General features: G+C 42.8%; 1 protein-coding gene across 1 annotated transcript in view; it reads right to left on the minus strand.

The window, feature by feature from the left end:
• The window catches only part of NSMCE2 (NSE2 (MMS21) homolog, SMC5-SMC6 complex SUMO ligase), a 294,893-nt gene that overhangs the window by 16,399 nt on the left and 264,124 nt on the right, over positions 1–14,370 (minus strand). Inside the window, exons 5-6 of the mRNA XM_058179139.1 lie at positions 1,631–1,734; positions 399–505 (exon numbers count right to left, since the gene is read on the minus strand). Coding sequence (XP_058035122.1) covers positions 399–505; positions 1,631–1,734 — 211 coding nt within the window. The remainder of the gene's footprint in view (positions 1–398; positions 506–1,630; positions 1,735–14,370) is intronic.

Raw genomic sequence — 14,370 nt, forward strand, 5'->3', positions numbered from 1 at the left:
CAGGCCAGAATTTTGTAAACTCACACAATCTCCATTTTATTTCTGCAAGTTGAATAAGGCTGTCCCTCTCTCTCTCCCTCTCTCTCTGCCTGTTTCTCTCTCTCTTTCCCTCCCCCCCTCCTCTCTTTCTCTCTCTTTCTCTGCCTGTTTCTCTCTCTCTTTCCTTCCACTCTTTCTCTCCTCTCTCTCTGCCTGTTTCTCTCTCTTTCCTCCCCCTCCTCTCTCTCTCCTCTTTCTTTCTCTCTCTTCTCTCTCTGCCTGTTTCTCTCTCTCTCTCTCCTCTCTCTCTCTTTGCCTATTTCTCTCTCTCTCTTTCCCTCCACACTCTCCTCCCTCTCTCTCCCTCTCTCTCTTTCCCCCCCACCCTCCACTTTCCATCAACACTCAGGACTGCTTACTTGACTTTCTTCTTTTGTTGTTGTCGGCGCCGGATGTGTTCCAAGATGGCTTCTTCCTCATAGGTGTGGCCGCAGATTTTATTCCTAACTGGTTTCTTCATTTCTTCCTGCAATAAAGTTATTGGGCCGCATAACCGATTGTTCAAATCAACAACTCAGTAGTGTCTGCCAGTGGCTTCTGTATTATTCTTGCAACTCCACAAATTAAAACCCATTAAATGACAACTACGACTACTGTTGTTTATGATTATTACTGTGATGTAAGGCTGCCAGCGAATGAAGTAATTTGGAATAGATTTTCTAGCATACATAGAGATATAGGCAGGTATTTGCTCAAAGGGAGGGTAGGACAAATAAAAGGATTGCTGAATCAAAGGTTAAAAGAAGAGAAGGAAGAGAGGGGAAAATAAAAAGTAAATACTTAAAAAAGAATAGGATTCCTGCAAGGGTGGTAGAACCTGAGTCCCAATTAACAAGGCATCTTTTTCACATTCTTAAAAAATAGCATATGTTCAAGTTTGCATAAGACAAGAAGGCTCACTTTTGTCTTGCAAAATATTAGTGGGCCACCAGAAATATATTTATTAGATAAATAAGGTAGAAAGCAAGCAAAGAGAGTGGACCACAACAGACTACCATCTTCTCTGTTCAAGTGTCCATTAGGCATTGTATCCCTTTATTTTCAACCACCTCCGTTTTTGTGTCCAAATTATATTGCACAAACTGGTGGGACTTTTGCAGAAGAAAATCAGCCTGCAGCCATTTCACAGGTTTTCAGCACAGAAAAAGTAACACTCCTCTTTAACAATTTCATTGCAGGCTTGAGCCAAAAACTATGGGTAAACTTCAAATAAAGCAAGAGACGCACTATATATGCATGTAACCTCCAGCATATGATTTCATATTGCGGAATGTCAGCAGAATGCAATTGTGAACCTACTATGTCTTCTCTAGCTATCACTGTGGGGGTCCTTGGTGCTTGGTTTGTTTTCTTGTAGATATTTCGGTACCCAATTAGGTACGACGATCAAAGCTAGAAGAGAGTGAGGTTTAGCCTCCCCGTTCTCTTCTAGCACTGATGATGTTACCTAGTTGGGTGATGAAACATCTGTAGGAAAACCACCAAGCTCAAAGAGCAGCAACGACCCCGCAATTCAACCCCGAGCTACAAATATTCTCTTCTGTTGGTAGCTATCATTCTTCCCTCTCTGCTACCTAGATGCAGGACCTACCTGTGTGATGGGGCAAATAAATTTCCTCTGACTTTGAGTCACTGCAATATCGTCATCAACTTGCTCAAGGACTGGTCCTTCTTCTGTATCCGACTGGATCCCAACTGCAGCATGAGAGAAGGGAGAGATGACATTTAGTCCCGCTTGTTTGCTTTCTGGATGGATCTGTTTTGGTCACGATTTATTTATTTGATTTCTATAGCCGTCCATCTCGACAAGTGACGCTTGGGCGGCGTGCATGGGAACGACGCATTTAATTGGGGATGCAAATCTCCCTCTTTGAGGGAGATGTGCAGTTCAGAAATGTGAATACATACATAAATAAGAAATAAATAGGGTTGGTTTTTTTAAAAAAAATTATCATTGCTGGGATGTAGGACAAGGTTAGGTCTGATTAGTAGTACTTGGACTGGAGACTACAAGGAGTTCTCAAATCAATAGGCTGAATCAGGGGTCTCAAATTCATGGCTCGGGGACTGGATCCGGCTCGTGGGGCTGCCCTGGAAACAGAGAAGGACCAGCCCGGGTGCCTCTACCAGTGAAAATGGAGCTTGGGAGGGCTGAGGGTGGCCCTCCCGAGTTCTGGTTTCATTGGCTGAGGGTTGCAGGAGGCCGTCGCAGCTGAAAACGGAGCTTGGGAGCCATTTTCACTGGCAGAGCGCTTGGGCCACCACAAACACCCCTGACACGAGTGATGTCGAGCTGGCCACACACCCCGCCCAAACTTCCCTCCCCCCCACTGTCAAACAGAACCCTGATGTGGCCTTCAATGAAATTGAGTTTCACACCCCTGGGCTAGATCATCTCCCTGCCCTCTCCAATCACCTTAAAGAAGAGTTTAAAGTACAGTATTGTAGGGTAACTCTGTCCACTGCCAGGAGTTCGATCCTGACTGCCTCAAGGTTGATTCAACCTTCCATCCTTTCGGAGGTTGGTAAAATGGGGGCCCATATTGTTGGGGATGATATGCTGACTCTGTAAACTGCTTTGTTGCTGTTGTTAGTTGTGAAATTGTGTCTGACCCATTACGACTCCATGGACAACGTTCCTCCAGGCCTTCCTGTCCTCTACTCTAAACTGCTTAGAGAGTGTTATACAAGCACCATGACATGGTGTGTAAGTCTAAGTCAGTGGCAGTCAACCTGGTCCCTACCGCCCATTAGTGGGTGTTCCAGCTTTCATGGTGGGCGGTAGGGGTTTTCTCCAATGCTGAAGCACTTTCCTTTTTTTAAATTTAATTGACTTTAAAAAAAAAAATCATAGCATTATTTAAAAACATTTTCATTAGGTTTTCATAAAATTCCTTGTGACAATTTAAATTTCTGAAAATACACTATTTGTATCACCCGTGCATAAGTTTAGTTCATGTTACGTGAACTAAATGGCGCTATAGTGCGACCATGAAGAGCCTCATCCCAGAATAGCTCACGCATCTCCCTCACACACCACCCAGCTGTAACAGACAAGCAGAGCTGGTAGCTGGCACCTCCCCCAAACCCAATCCACAATGTGCGAAAGGCATGCGCAGACGACGATACACATCGCATTACCGTGGAACCGGTGGGCGGTTAGAAAAATTTACTACTAACAGAGATACAAAAGTGGGCGGTAGGTATAAAAAGGTTGACTACCCCTGGCCTAAGTTCTATTGATAATTATTTGTAGCTCCTCTTGCCTATAGACACCAAACTTGGGACAATGCAACTGGTCTTCTATTTTCATATTTGTCTTGTTAAAGCTGGACCACATGTTTCGAAAAAGAGCAGAGATCGTCCAGAGCCACTTCTCAAGCTTTCTTACTCAGCAACGTCAACTTCCAGTTTGCAAGAACATTAAAATAGATTTACACATTCATCTGCACAAATACGATGGCTTATTAAATTCAAAAGCTTGTCTGCATTAGTTGGGCAATCAATTAGCAAGCATTGTTTTCAATTTCAGTTGCGAAGGCATTCCCCCTTAAAACTCTCTTGAACAAGTGATTCTATCCCACTGGTATTCAGAAGTGCTAATTTGCAGATTGTTGGAGGCAATATGCTGACTGTGTAAACTGCTTAGAAAATGCAGTAAAGCCCTATGAAGCAGTTTATAAGTCTAAGTGCTATTGCTATTGGTTAAAGCCCTCCAGTACTGTTGCTGTGAATATTAGGTGGGCTTATCCATAACCTCTACGAATTCAACTAGACTTAAACATGACTTTAAGTTCCATTCTTGGCAGCAATAGACAAATAGAAGAGTCTTCTTCTGCACTGTCTATGTGTAACTATCAAGGCTGCATATCTCAAGTTATATCTCAAATACGTAGCCCTTGAATTACAACCATTTGTTTAGTGACCGTTCAAAGTTACAAAGGCACTGAAAATATTGATTTATGACTGTTTTTCAAGCTTACAGCCATCACAGCCATCCCCATGATCATGTGATCAAAATTTGGATGCTTGGCAACTGAGATATATATATTTATGGCAGATGCATTGCCCAGGATCATGTGATCACCATTTGAAACCTCTGACAAGCAAAATCGGGGGGGGGGGAGCCAGTTTGAAGAGAGAGAGAGGAGAGGGAGGGAGGGAGGGAGAGAGAGAGGGGGAGGGAGGGAGGGAGAGAAAGAGAGACACTGAGGGAGAGTGGGAGAATGTCCATTAGCTGGCTGGTATTATCATGTTATTTTTCTGGCCTGCCTTTCAAAAGTACAACATATTCCTATCCAACTTTATTGCCGCTGCTAATAAGGGTAGGTGGACAAATATCCCACATGTATATCATGGCTGTGGAATGTCAACAGAGCGTTTCCCATATAAGCTGATGTTTCATGCACCTTGCCCTGAAGTTTCAGCTTATTAATACACCGTTAACAATACGGTATATATGATCTTTGTTTCTATTTGTATTTCACACTATAGCAAAGTTCAATTAAAAAAACCTGTATTGAGCGTAGGCTAGTGATCTAGAATATATTACATATCTCTATGTACAGCAATCCAGTAGAAATGTTTTTGTGAAGAGGGAGAGAGAGAGGAGAGAGAGGAGAGTGAGAGAGTGAGAGGAGAGCGAGAGGGGAGAGAGTGGAGAGTGAGAGAGAGGAGAGAGAGAGTGAGAGAGAGAGGAGAGGGAGAGAGCGAGAGAGAGAGTGAGAGTGAGAGAGAGGAGAGAGAGAGTGAAAGTGAGAGAGAGGAGAGAGAGAGAGAGAGGAGAGAGAGCAGAGTGAGAGAGTGAGAGGAGAGCGAGAGAGAGAGAGAGAGCAGAGTGAGAGAGAGAGAGGAGGAGGGAGAGAAAGAGAGACACTGAGGGAGAGTGGGAGAATGTCCATTAGCTGGCTGGTATTATCATGTTATTTTTCTGGCCTGCCTTTCAAAAGTACAACATATTCCTATCCAACTTTATTGCCGCTGCTAATAAGGGTAGGTGGACAAATATCCCACATGTATATCATGGCTGTGGAATGTCAACAGAGCGTTTCCCATATAAGCTGATGTTTCATGCACCTTGCCCTGAAGTTTCAGCTTATTAATACACCGTTAATAATACGGTATATATGATCTTTGTTTCTATTTGTATTTCACACTATAACAAAGTTCAATTAAAAAAACCTGTATTGAGCGTAGGCTAGTGATCTAGAATATATTACATATCTCTATGTACAGCAATCCAGTAGAAATGTTTTTGTGAAGAGGGAGGGAGAGAGAGGGGAGAGAGAGGAGAGTAAGAGAGTGAGAGGAGAGCGAGAGGGGAGAGGGAGAGAGCGGAGAGTGAGAGAGAGGAGAGAGAGAGTGAAAGAGAGAGAGAGGGGAGAGAGCGAGAGAGAGAGTGAGAGTGAGAGAGAGGAGAGGGAGAGAGAGAGGAGAGAGAGCAGAGTGAGAGAGTGAGAGGAGAGCGAGAGGAGAGTGAGAGAGAGAGAGAGAGAGAGAGAGAGAGAGAGAGAGCAGAGTGAGAGAGAGAGAGGAGGGAGGGAGAGAAAGAGAGACACTGAGGGAGAGTGGGAGAATGTCCATTAGCTGGCTGGTATTATCATGTTATTTTTCTGGCCTGCCTTTCAAAAGTACAACATATTCCTATCCAACTTTATTGCCGCTGCTAATAAGGGTAGGTGGACAAATATCCCACATGTATATCATGGCTGTGGAATGTCAACAGAGCGTTTCCCATATAAGCTGATGTTTCATGCACCTTGCCCTGAAGTTTCAGCTTATTAATACACCGTTAATAATACGGTATATATGATCTTTGTTTCTATTTGTATTTCACACTATAACAAAGTTCAATTAAAAAAACCTGTATTGAGCGTAGGCTAGTGATCTAGAATATATTACATATCTCTATGTACAGCAATCCAGTAGAAATGTTTTTGTGAAGAGGGAGAGAGAGAGGAGAGAGAGCAGAGTGAGAGAGTGAGAGGAGAGCGAGAGGAGAGAGTGAGAGAGCGGAGACTGAGAGGAGAGAGAGAGTGAGAGAGAGAGAGGAGAGCGAGAGAGAGAGAGTGAGAGAGAGTGAGAGAAGAGAGAGAGAGAGAGAGAGAGGAGAGAGTGAGAGAGAGGAGAGAGAGAGAGAGAGAGAGAGAGGGAGAGAGAGGGGAGAGAGCAAGAGAGAGCGAGAGAGGAGGAGGGAGGGAGGGAGGGAGGGAGAGAGAGAGAGAGAGAGAGAGAGAGAGAGAGACTTTTTACATCCTTAATGTATCCCCAAAACTCAGGATAAACGTACTTGAAAAATGGGGACTTGTAAGAAAAATGGTAAATGTCCCTCTGTGAGTGTAGTTTCTTCTGTGTATTCAGTTGCAAGGCTGGACAATGCCAGAGGGAGGGTGTATATGTGAGACAGCTTTGAATGACGGCTGGCAAAACCCAACTCCAGTGTTTACCTCCGTGGCTACCAAGATTGTAGTTTCACTGCCAGCCTTTCCCGATTGATTTTTGTTTTATAATGGGGGTTGAAAACTCGGGATGATTCATGCCGCGGATGAATCAAGCTATTTCTACGTAGTGCCATGCTTTGTTGTGGCAGCTTAACTCCTTCCATCTGTCAAGGCAGAAAAACAAACAAAAATTGGATCTGCAGAACACAACTTTGTTTCTTTGCGGGGAGTGGTGGGATGCATGTATGTGGGAAGACGGATGTAGCTGGTGGAATAGAATGGAAGAGCATCCTGGCTCTTGCGTAATACCGTTCATCCTTGGGTACCAAATGACATCTGTTTCTCTCCTTTTTTTTTTTAAGCCACCAGACCAAAATATTTCAAAAACAGACAGCTGAAGGCTGGCTAAGCGACCTAAGTTTGCACAAAGATTGCGTTCAAACAGCCAATACATGGTCGTCCTTGACTTACGACCATAATTGAGGTCACAATTGAGACAGTTGTTAAGGGCATTTTGCCCCATTTTAAGACCTTTTTTGGGGGGGGGCACCATTTTTAAGTGAATCCCTGCAGTTATTAAGTTAGTAACATGGTTGTTATGCGAACCCGGTTTCCACACTGACTTCGCTCGTCAGAAGGTCGCAAAAAGGGGATCATATTAACTCCGGAACAATCGCAACCATCATAAATATGAACCAGTTGCCAAGCATCTGAGTTTTGATCATGTGATCATGGGGACTCTGTAAAGGTCATAAGTGTGCAAATAAGTCACTTTTTTTCAGTGCCGTTGCAACTTCGAATGGTCACTAAACAAACTGTTGTAAAGTCGAGGACAAACCTGTAATGCTGAAAGAGAATGCAAGATCCGCTCAGGGTGCCAACATCTGCGGGATTCTACTTCTTCTCAAATGAACACAAAAAGGAGGAGAATTTGAGTTCACGTGTCCTGAACCTTCTTCACAGATCGTGTTGGACTATCGTATGCGTTATTTGGTTTCGGCTTAGTCTGTCATGTGAATCCATCTGGGCATGACGATTGAAAAGTGGTGGTTTATGACTAAGCTCAATAATGGGAAGATAGCCAACTGTGGCTTAATCAACAGAAGCTTAGCTCTAGAGCAGTGATGGCTAACCTTTTTGCCATTGTGTGCCAAAAGTAGGGGGAGCGCAGGGAGGTCACACACGTGTGTGCCCACACCCATAATTCAATGCCCCTCCACAGCTTCCCCCACCAGTGCGACCCTCCTGCGCTCCCCCCCACACTTGGCATGTGACGGCAAAAAGGTTATCTGTAGGCCTGTTTTTTGCCCTTTCCAGGCTCCAGAGACTTTCTTGGAGCCTAGGGAGGGCAAAACCAGCTTCCCCCACCCCCGAGGCCCTCCGGAGGCCAGAAACGGCCTGTTTCCCGACTTCCAGTGGCCTTGGAAGGCCCGAAAATCAGATAACCAGCGCATGCATGTGCGATGGAGCTGAGCTAGGGCAACGCTCGCATGCCTACAGATATGGCTCCGCGTGCCACCTGTGGCATGCGTGCCATAGATTCGCCATCTTTCCAGAGTCTCGACATCTTTTTTATATCGTGGTGACCAAAACTGGATGCCATATTCTAAGTGTCATCTTACCAAGGCATTATAAAATGATACTAACACTACACGTGATCTTGATTGTATCCCTCTGTTACATATCATTTAGCAATTATAATTCAGTTTGTATGGACAATGGACATCTCTTCTGCTGATGTCCATTGTTTCTCCTCCTCCTCCACTTTGGAGTAGCAAAGGCTGTCCAACTTCTCAGTCATACCTGGTAGTTTCTGAAAAGCTAAAGCCATTGTTTCTGTGTTTCAGAATCCAATAGGATTATTTTTGTCATGGCTGTTGGAGTGCAACCTCATTTACTGAAAAATTTGATGTCCATTCTGATTCCACTACTCATAAAACACTGCTTAATTGTGAGGAAAGTGGCACCCTCCACTCTAAATGGCCCTGACTCATGATGTGCCATCAAGTTCAGTTTCAAGATAGTCAGACCTTCTCCAGATGATTTGTTCCTAATCTGACCCTTGAGATCTCCCCACAAAGCCCCACTGTTTCTGAAATTAAGTCCATCTACCTTGCTGTTTAATAGTCCTCTTCTCTTCCATTACATTATGTATTTAGGGAGCTGGATTATCACACAATGTGTCCAAAATATGAAAATTTGAGCCTGGCCACTGGTGCTTTGAGTAAAAGCCTAGACTGGATTGTTATAGGATCCATTTGTGTTCTTGGCTGTCCACTGCATTCTCAAGATTCCTCTTCAGCCGAAAAGTTCAAAAGCTTCCGTCTTGCTTCTTCAAAGCCCAATTTTTGCTTCCATAGAGGGTCACAGAGAAAGCTGATGCCAGCACTGTTCTTATTTGTGCAAGTTTATCTTTTCCAAAGTCTTCACTGCTAACCTACTAAACATTAGCATGTTTCTTGACTGCACTTTTGACAATCAATTCTAAAAGGCAAAAGCTGCCCATCACTTCAGTATCTTCGTTTTGAGGCTGATTGTACCCGTTGTCATTACTCTTTTTATATTTTATCATAGTTCCATTTTTCTCTATAATTTCATTATCAGAGTTTCCCAGATCCTTTTCCATTTTTACTTATCAGAACCGTGACATCAGCCCCATCATAAATGTTCATTTTTCAATCTAGCCTCCCTCAATATATAATCAGTACATATAAATGGCTCTAGCTACTTTAAAATATCATATTGGTTATGTAAGAGAAATAAGCATCCTCACTTATATTTATAGTATCTTCTAATGAGTAAAAGAATCTTTAATTTTTTTAATTCTTTTTTTGCTTAGGAGCTTATTCTTTATTGCCATTGCTTTCTGATTTTCTGCTTACGTAAATAAGCCTACAAAGTGTAGGACAGATATAAACATAAAAAAGCTACAGGTTAAAACAGTTCTCTTCACATTCACTGCAGTTGGCTTAGACTAGATAAAACAACAATTCACTTATAGAGCACACAGAGAGGATAAAATCTAAGTCAGTGTCACCCCAAAGAATGTGTCATATGACCAATTGTTAGAGTTGCTGGAAACTCTATTGTTTATTCCTGTATTCAAGAGACCTTTTTTTTAATTTGTAGCTTCTATGGAAGTATATGTACTGTATTACAGCCTCGTGCTATTTCCTATATTTCTATATCTCTTCTCAAATTAATTATGGTGCTTGAACAATGCCGTTCACCTGGGTCAAACTGACTTGGAGATTGCACAGAAATGATTTACAGCACAGATCCTCCCTTGTGATGCATTGATGCACACACCACACTAAGCTTCTAATCTCTAGGATTGTGAACAGCCAAATTCCTGCTTGCCTGAATGATTAAGGATCACCTAAAAGCGATAAAGTATATTCGCTTTCTTGCCCCATGGACAACTAACTCTGGTATTGTTAAGGAACAGGTGAATTTACTTATTTGTTTGGGTGAGCGTATAACTTTGGTAAATTTGCTAGACTTCACTTTAAGAAGCCAATTTACAGAAGCAGATCCTTCAATTGGAACGTTAATTTTTGACTGCACTGTCAGAAAACACGGCAACAGCCAATAACTTAGATATTCTTAATATAGTATCGTGTTCATAGCATAGGGGATGTCATCTATAAGTGGTGGTCTGTCAAAGCATCTAAAACCAACTTTGCTGGCTGGGGAATTCTGGCATTTGAAGTTTGCCAGGCTTAAAATTGCCAAGGTTGGAGACCCCTGATCTAAACTGACCTTCTATATTTAGTGGTATTTATATGTGTGGAATTTTAACAAGAGGCAGTGAGTGGGGCTGGGAAAACAAACAGGTAGGCAGGTGTGCTTGCTTGATATTAAAAGGTATCATCGCAGGATTCTTTCTTTTATTACTATTATTAAATGTGCAAGATAAGCAGATAATACATTTTTGTTGTTAGTTGCGAAGTCGTGTCCGACCCATCGTGACCCCATAGACAACATTCTTCCAGGCCTTCCTGTCCTCTACCATCCTCTGGAGTCCATTTAAGCTCATGCCGACTGTTTCAGTGATTCCATCCAGCCACCTCATTCTCTGTCGTCCCATTCTTCTTTTGCTCTCAATCTTTCCTAGCATTAGGCTCTTCTCCACGGAGTCCTTCCTTCTCATTAGGTGGCCAAAGGATTTGAGTTTCATCTTCAGGATCTGGCCTTCTAAAGAGCAGTCAGGGTTGATCTCCTCTAGGACTGACCGGTTGGATCGCCTTGCAGTCCAAGGGACTTGCAGGAGTCTTTTCCAACACCATAGTCCAGCATCTTAGTTTTTTTAATGTTGAGTTTCAAGCCAACTTTTGCACTCTCTTTCTTCACCCGCATCAAGAGGCTCTTTAGTTCCTCTTCACTTTCTGCCATTAGAGTGGTATCATCCGCATATCTGAGTTTGTTGATATTTCTCCCGGTAATCTTAATTCCAACTTTGATTCATCTAGCCCCGCCTTTCTCATGATGTGCTCTGCATATAAATTAAATAGGCAGGACGATAGTATACAGCCTTGCTGGACTCCTTTCTCAATTTTGAACCAATCAGTGGTTCTGTGTCCAGTTCTCAGTGTTGCTTCTTGACCCGCATATAGGTTTCTCATGAGACAAATAAGATGGTCTGGTACTCCCATCTCTTTAAGAACTTGCCACAATTTGTTGTGGTCCACACAATCCAAGGCTTTAGCATAGTCAGATAATACATACATAGGTACAAGCCACCAGCCCTACATTCTCTGATGCAACTAGCATATCCTCCCCATTTTTTATTTTTATGGTGTCAAGGCATCTGGCACATGGAACACATAAGCTGATAGGAATCAAGCTTTTTGAAGCTGTTTTTCTGTGGGCATTTGGTATGCAAAACCTTGTACCTGCTTGTGTTTTTTTCTTCTTCTCTAATGTTCTTCTGAAAAAAAAACAGGGGCCACCACCCACTGGCATTCAATGAAAGGGGCCAGATTGTACTTCCTTTCATCTAGAAAGAACACACCGTGTCTACTTCATTCGGCTTGAACTGCCTCTGCACAAACTTTTCAAAACTCATCTCTAATAATGATGAGTCTTATATTTAGCTTAATTTCTATTTTGGGCTTTCCAAAGGACGTGTGAAGTTCAAATAGTACCAGTACTGTTACTTTGGGGGCGGCTGTGTGTGTGTGTGTGTGTGTAGAAGTTATATATGTGCATTTACACAGAGGCATTTTTGTTTGTTCCAAGGTTGAACTTGAAACAGGACCAGTGAGTTCTATTTCTCAGCTAATTGCCTTTCCAAAAGGAACAATTTTTCTCAGGCTGCAAGGAGCAGACAGAAGGAATTTTATGACACTGTGTCCCCCCCCCTTCCGTCAACAGCCAGGGGCATTGCAAAAGAGACTGAACTTCCATTATAATATCGGGCTCACAATCTTGTAGATTTAAATCCCACTACTTTCTTTCTATTTACAGACCCTCCTGTTAACAGCATAAACAATTGAGACCATTGGGCAGTTGTCTATGGCAGGGGTCTCCAACCTTAGCAACTTTAAGACTTGTGGATTTCAAAGCTGGCTGAGGAATTCTGGGAGTTGAAGTCCACAAGTCTTAAAGTTGCCAAGGTTGGAGACCCCTGGTCTATGGTGATTCTCAGTCTCCAAGAGAAAAAAAACCCCACAGAAAAGTACGGTTGCCTTTTCAAAAAGCAGTTTTGGGACTTTCATTGGGCAGAAAATACATCTTGTGAAGGATACTCTCATCTGCAAAAGCTTGTGTCATAATAAATCTGTTTATCCGTATAATGATTTGGGCCGGAATCTGATCATTCTTCAACATGGCTTCTTGAATAACTTAAATCATACAACACATAGTAAGCCATGAATCATGGTCTATCACCCACAACATGATCAACTAGACTCACTCAACCTTCCTTATGCTGGTCTTGGACCAGAATAAAGATTTGATCTGATAAACCAGAGAAGACCAAACAAAAAAAAAATCGAACACATACAAATGTAATAAGTGAAACAACCCATTAATTGTTTATATATATAAGACTGAGGAAAGCTGTACAATGCAATATTACCACTCCCCCCTCTTTTCTTAGATACAGGGGTGAGCAAAGCACCCCTGTTTAAAATTTTGAGTACTAGATATCTTCTTTGCCAAGCAGTGGTGGGATTCCAATTTTTTTTACTACTGGTTCTGTGGACGTGGCTTGATGGGCATGGCAGGGGAAGGATATTGTAAAATCTCCATTCCCACCCCACTCCAAGGGAAGGATACTGTAAAAGCTCCATTCCCTCCCCACTCCAAGGGAAGGATACTGCAAAAGCTCCATTCCCACCCACTCCAGGGGAAGGATACTGCAAAATCCCCATTCCCTCCCCACTCCAAGAGAAGGATACTGTAAAATCTCCATTCCCACCCCATTCTAAGGGAAGGATATTGTAAAATCTCCATTCCCTCCCCACTCCAGGGGAAGGTTACTGCAAAATCACCATTTCCTCCTGATCTGCTGGGACTCAGGAGGCAGAGAATGGATGGGGGCGGGGCCAGTCAGAGGTGGTATTTACCGGTTCTCCGAAATACTCAAAATGTCCGCTACTGGTTCTCTAGAACTGGTCAGAACCTCTGTTGCCAAGGTTTACTGAGGGAGATGGAGAGACTGTTGTTCTTAAATCCATCTGAAGAGAACAGAAGCTATTTGGAGCAGTGCCCCAATATTTGGGCTTGCAGAAGTGAGTCACTTATCTGGACGACACGCCGATAAAAGAGTGAAACCCGAGCATATACAGAGGCCACACCCCTCCACGAAGGAAGGTTTCACAAGGCAGGCGAACTCTAAGGAAAGATGGATTTATCAGCACCCCTCCCAAAGTAGTAAGCTGCTCGTCAGAGCGAATGGCCTCAGAGGTGATTATTCAGAGTAGTTCAGTCAGAGGTCAGTGTCCCAAGGATGGAAGAGATTCGGCTCTTTCAACATCTGCGTTCAAGCAGTGGCAGCTGGGTGTAAGCAATTTGACTGAAGCAAATGGCCTTCGCAAGACTGTGGGTTTGGAAAGCTACACAGCACTAGAGTTATTGGGAAACTGGATGCCAGGTCTTTCCTATGATCGATGCTCAAGTCCAGCCTTGGCAGGATTTTTTATTTATTTATTTATTTTGTCAATCATATATAAGATAACAGGTAAAAGTATAAGCATAATTTGGATACATGAAAAGAATAAGTTAAAAAAAGGAATATTAGGACGCAGGTGCTCTTATGCACGCTCCTTACAGACCTCTTAGGTATGGGGTGAGGTCAACAGTAGACAGTTTAAGCTTAAAGTTTTGGGGGTTTGGGGAAGAAACTACAGAGTCAGGTAGTGCATTCCAGGCACTGACCATTCTGTTGCTGAAGTCATATTTTCTGCAATCGAGATTGGAGCGGTTTACCTTGAGTTTGTATCTATTATTTGCTCGTGTATTGTTGCGGCTAAAGCTGAATAGTCATTGACTGGTAGGACATTGTGGTAGATAATATTATGTACTATGCTTAAGTCAGATTGAAGTCGGCGTAATTCTAAATTGTCTAAGCCCAAAATTTGAAATCTGGTGGCATAAGGTATTTTATTGCGAGCAGAGGAGTGGAGGGCTCTGCTTGTGAAATATCTCTGGACACTCTCAATTGTATTTATGTCTGATGTGCAGTGCGGGTTCCAGACAGATGAGCTGTATTCAAGAATTGGTCTAGCAAATGTTTCGTATGCTCTAGTTAGTAGTACAATATTACCAGAGAAGAAGCTACGCAAGATTAAGTTAACAACTCTTAGTGCCTTTTTGGCAATGTTGTTACAGTGGGCTCTGGCACTTAGATCATTAGAGATGAGTACTCCAAGGTCCTTGATAGAGT

This window comes from Ahaetulla prasina, chromosome 3, assembly GCF_028640845.1.
Source record: "Ahaetulla prasina isolate Xishuangbanna chromosome 3, ASM2864084v1, whole genome shotgun sequence".
NCBI lineage: Eukaryota > Metazoa > Chordata > Lepidosauria > Squamata > Colubridae > Ahaetulla > Ahaetulla prasina.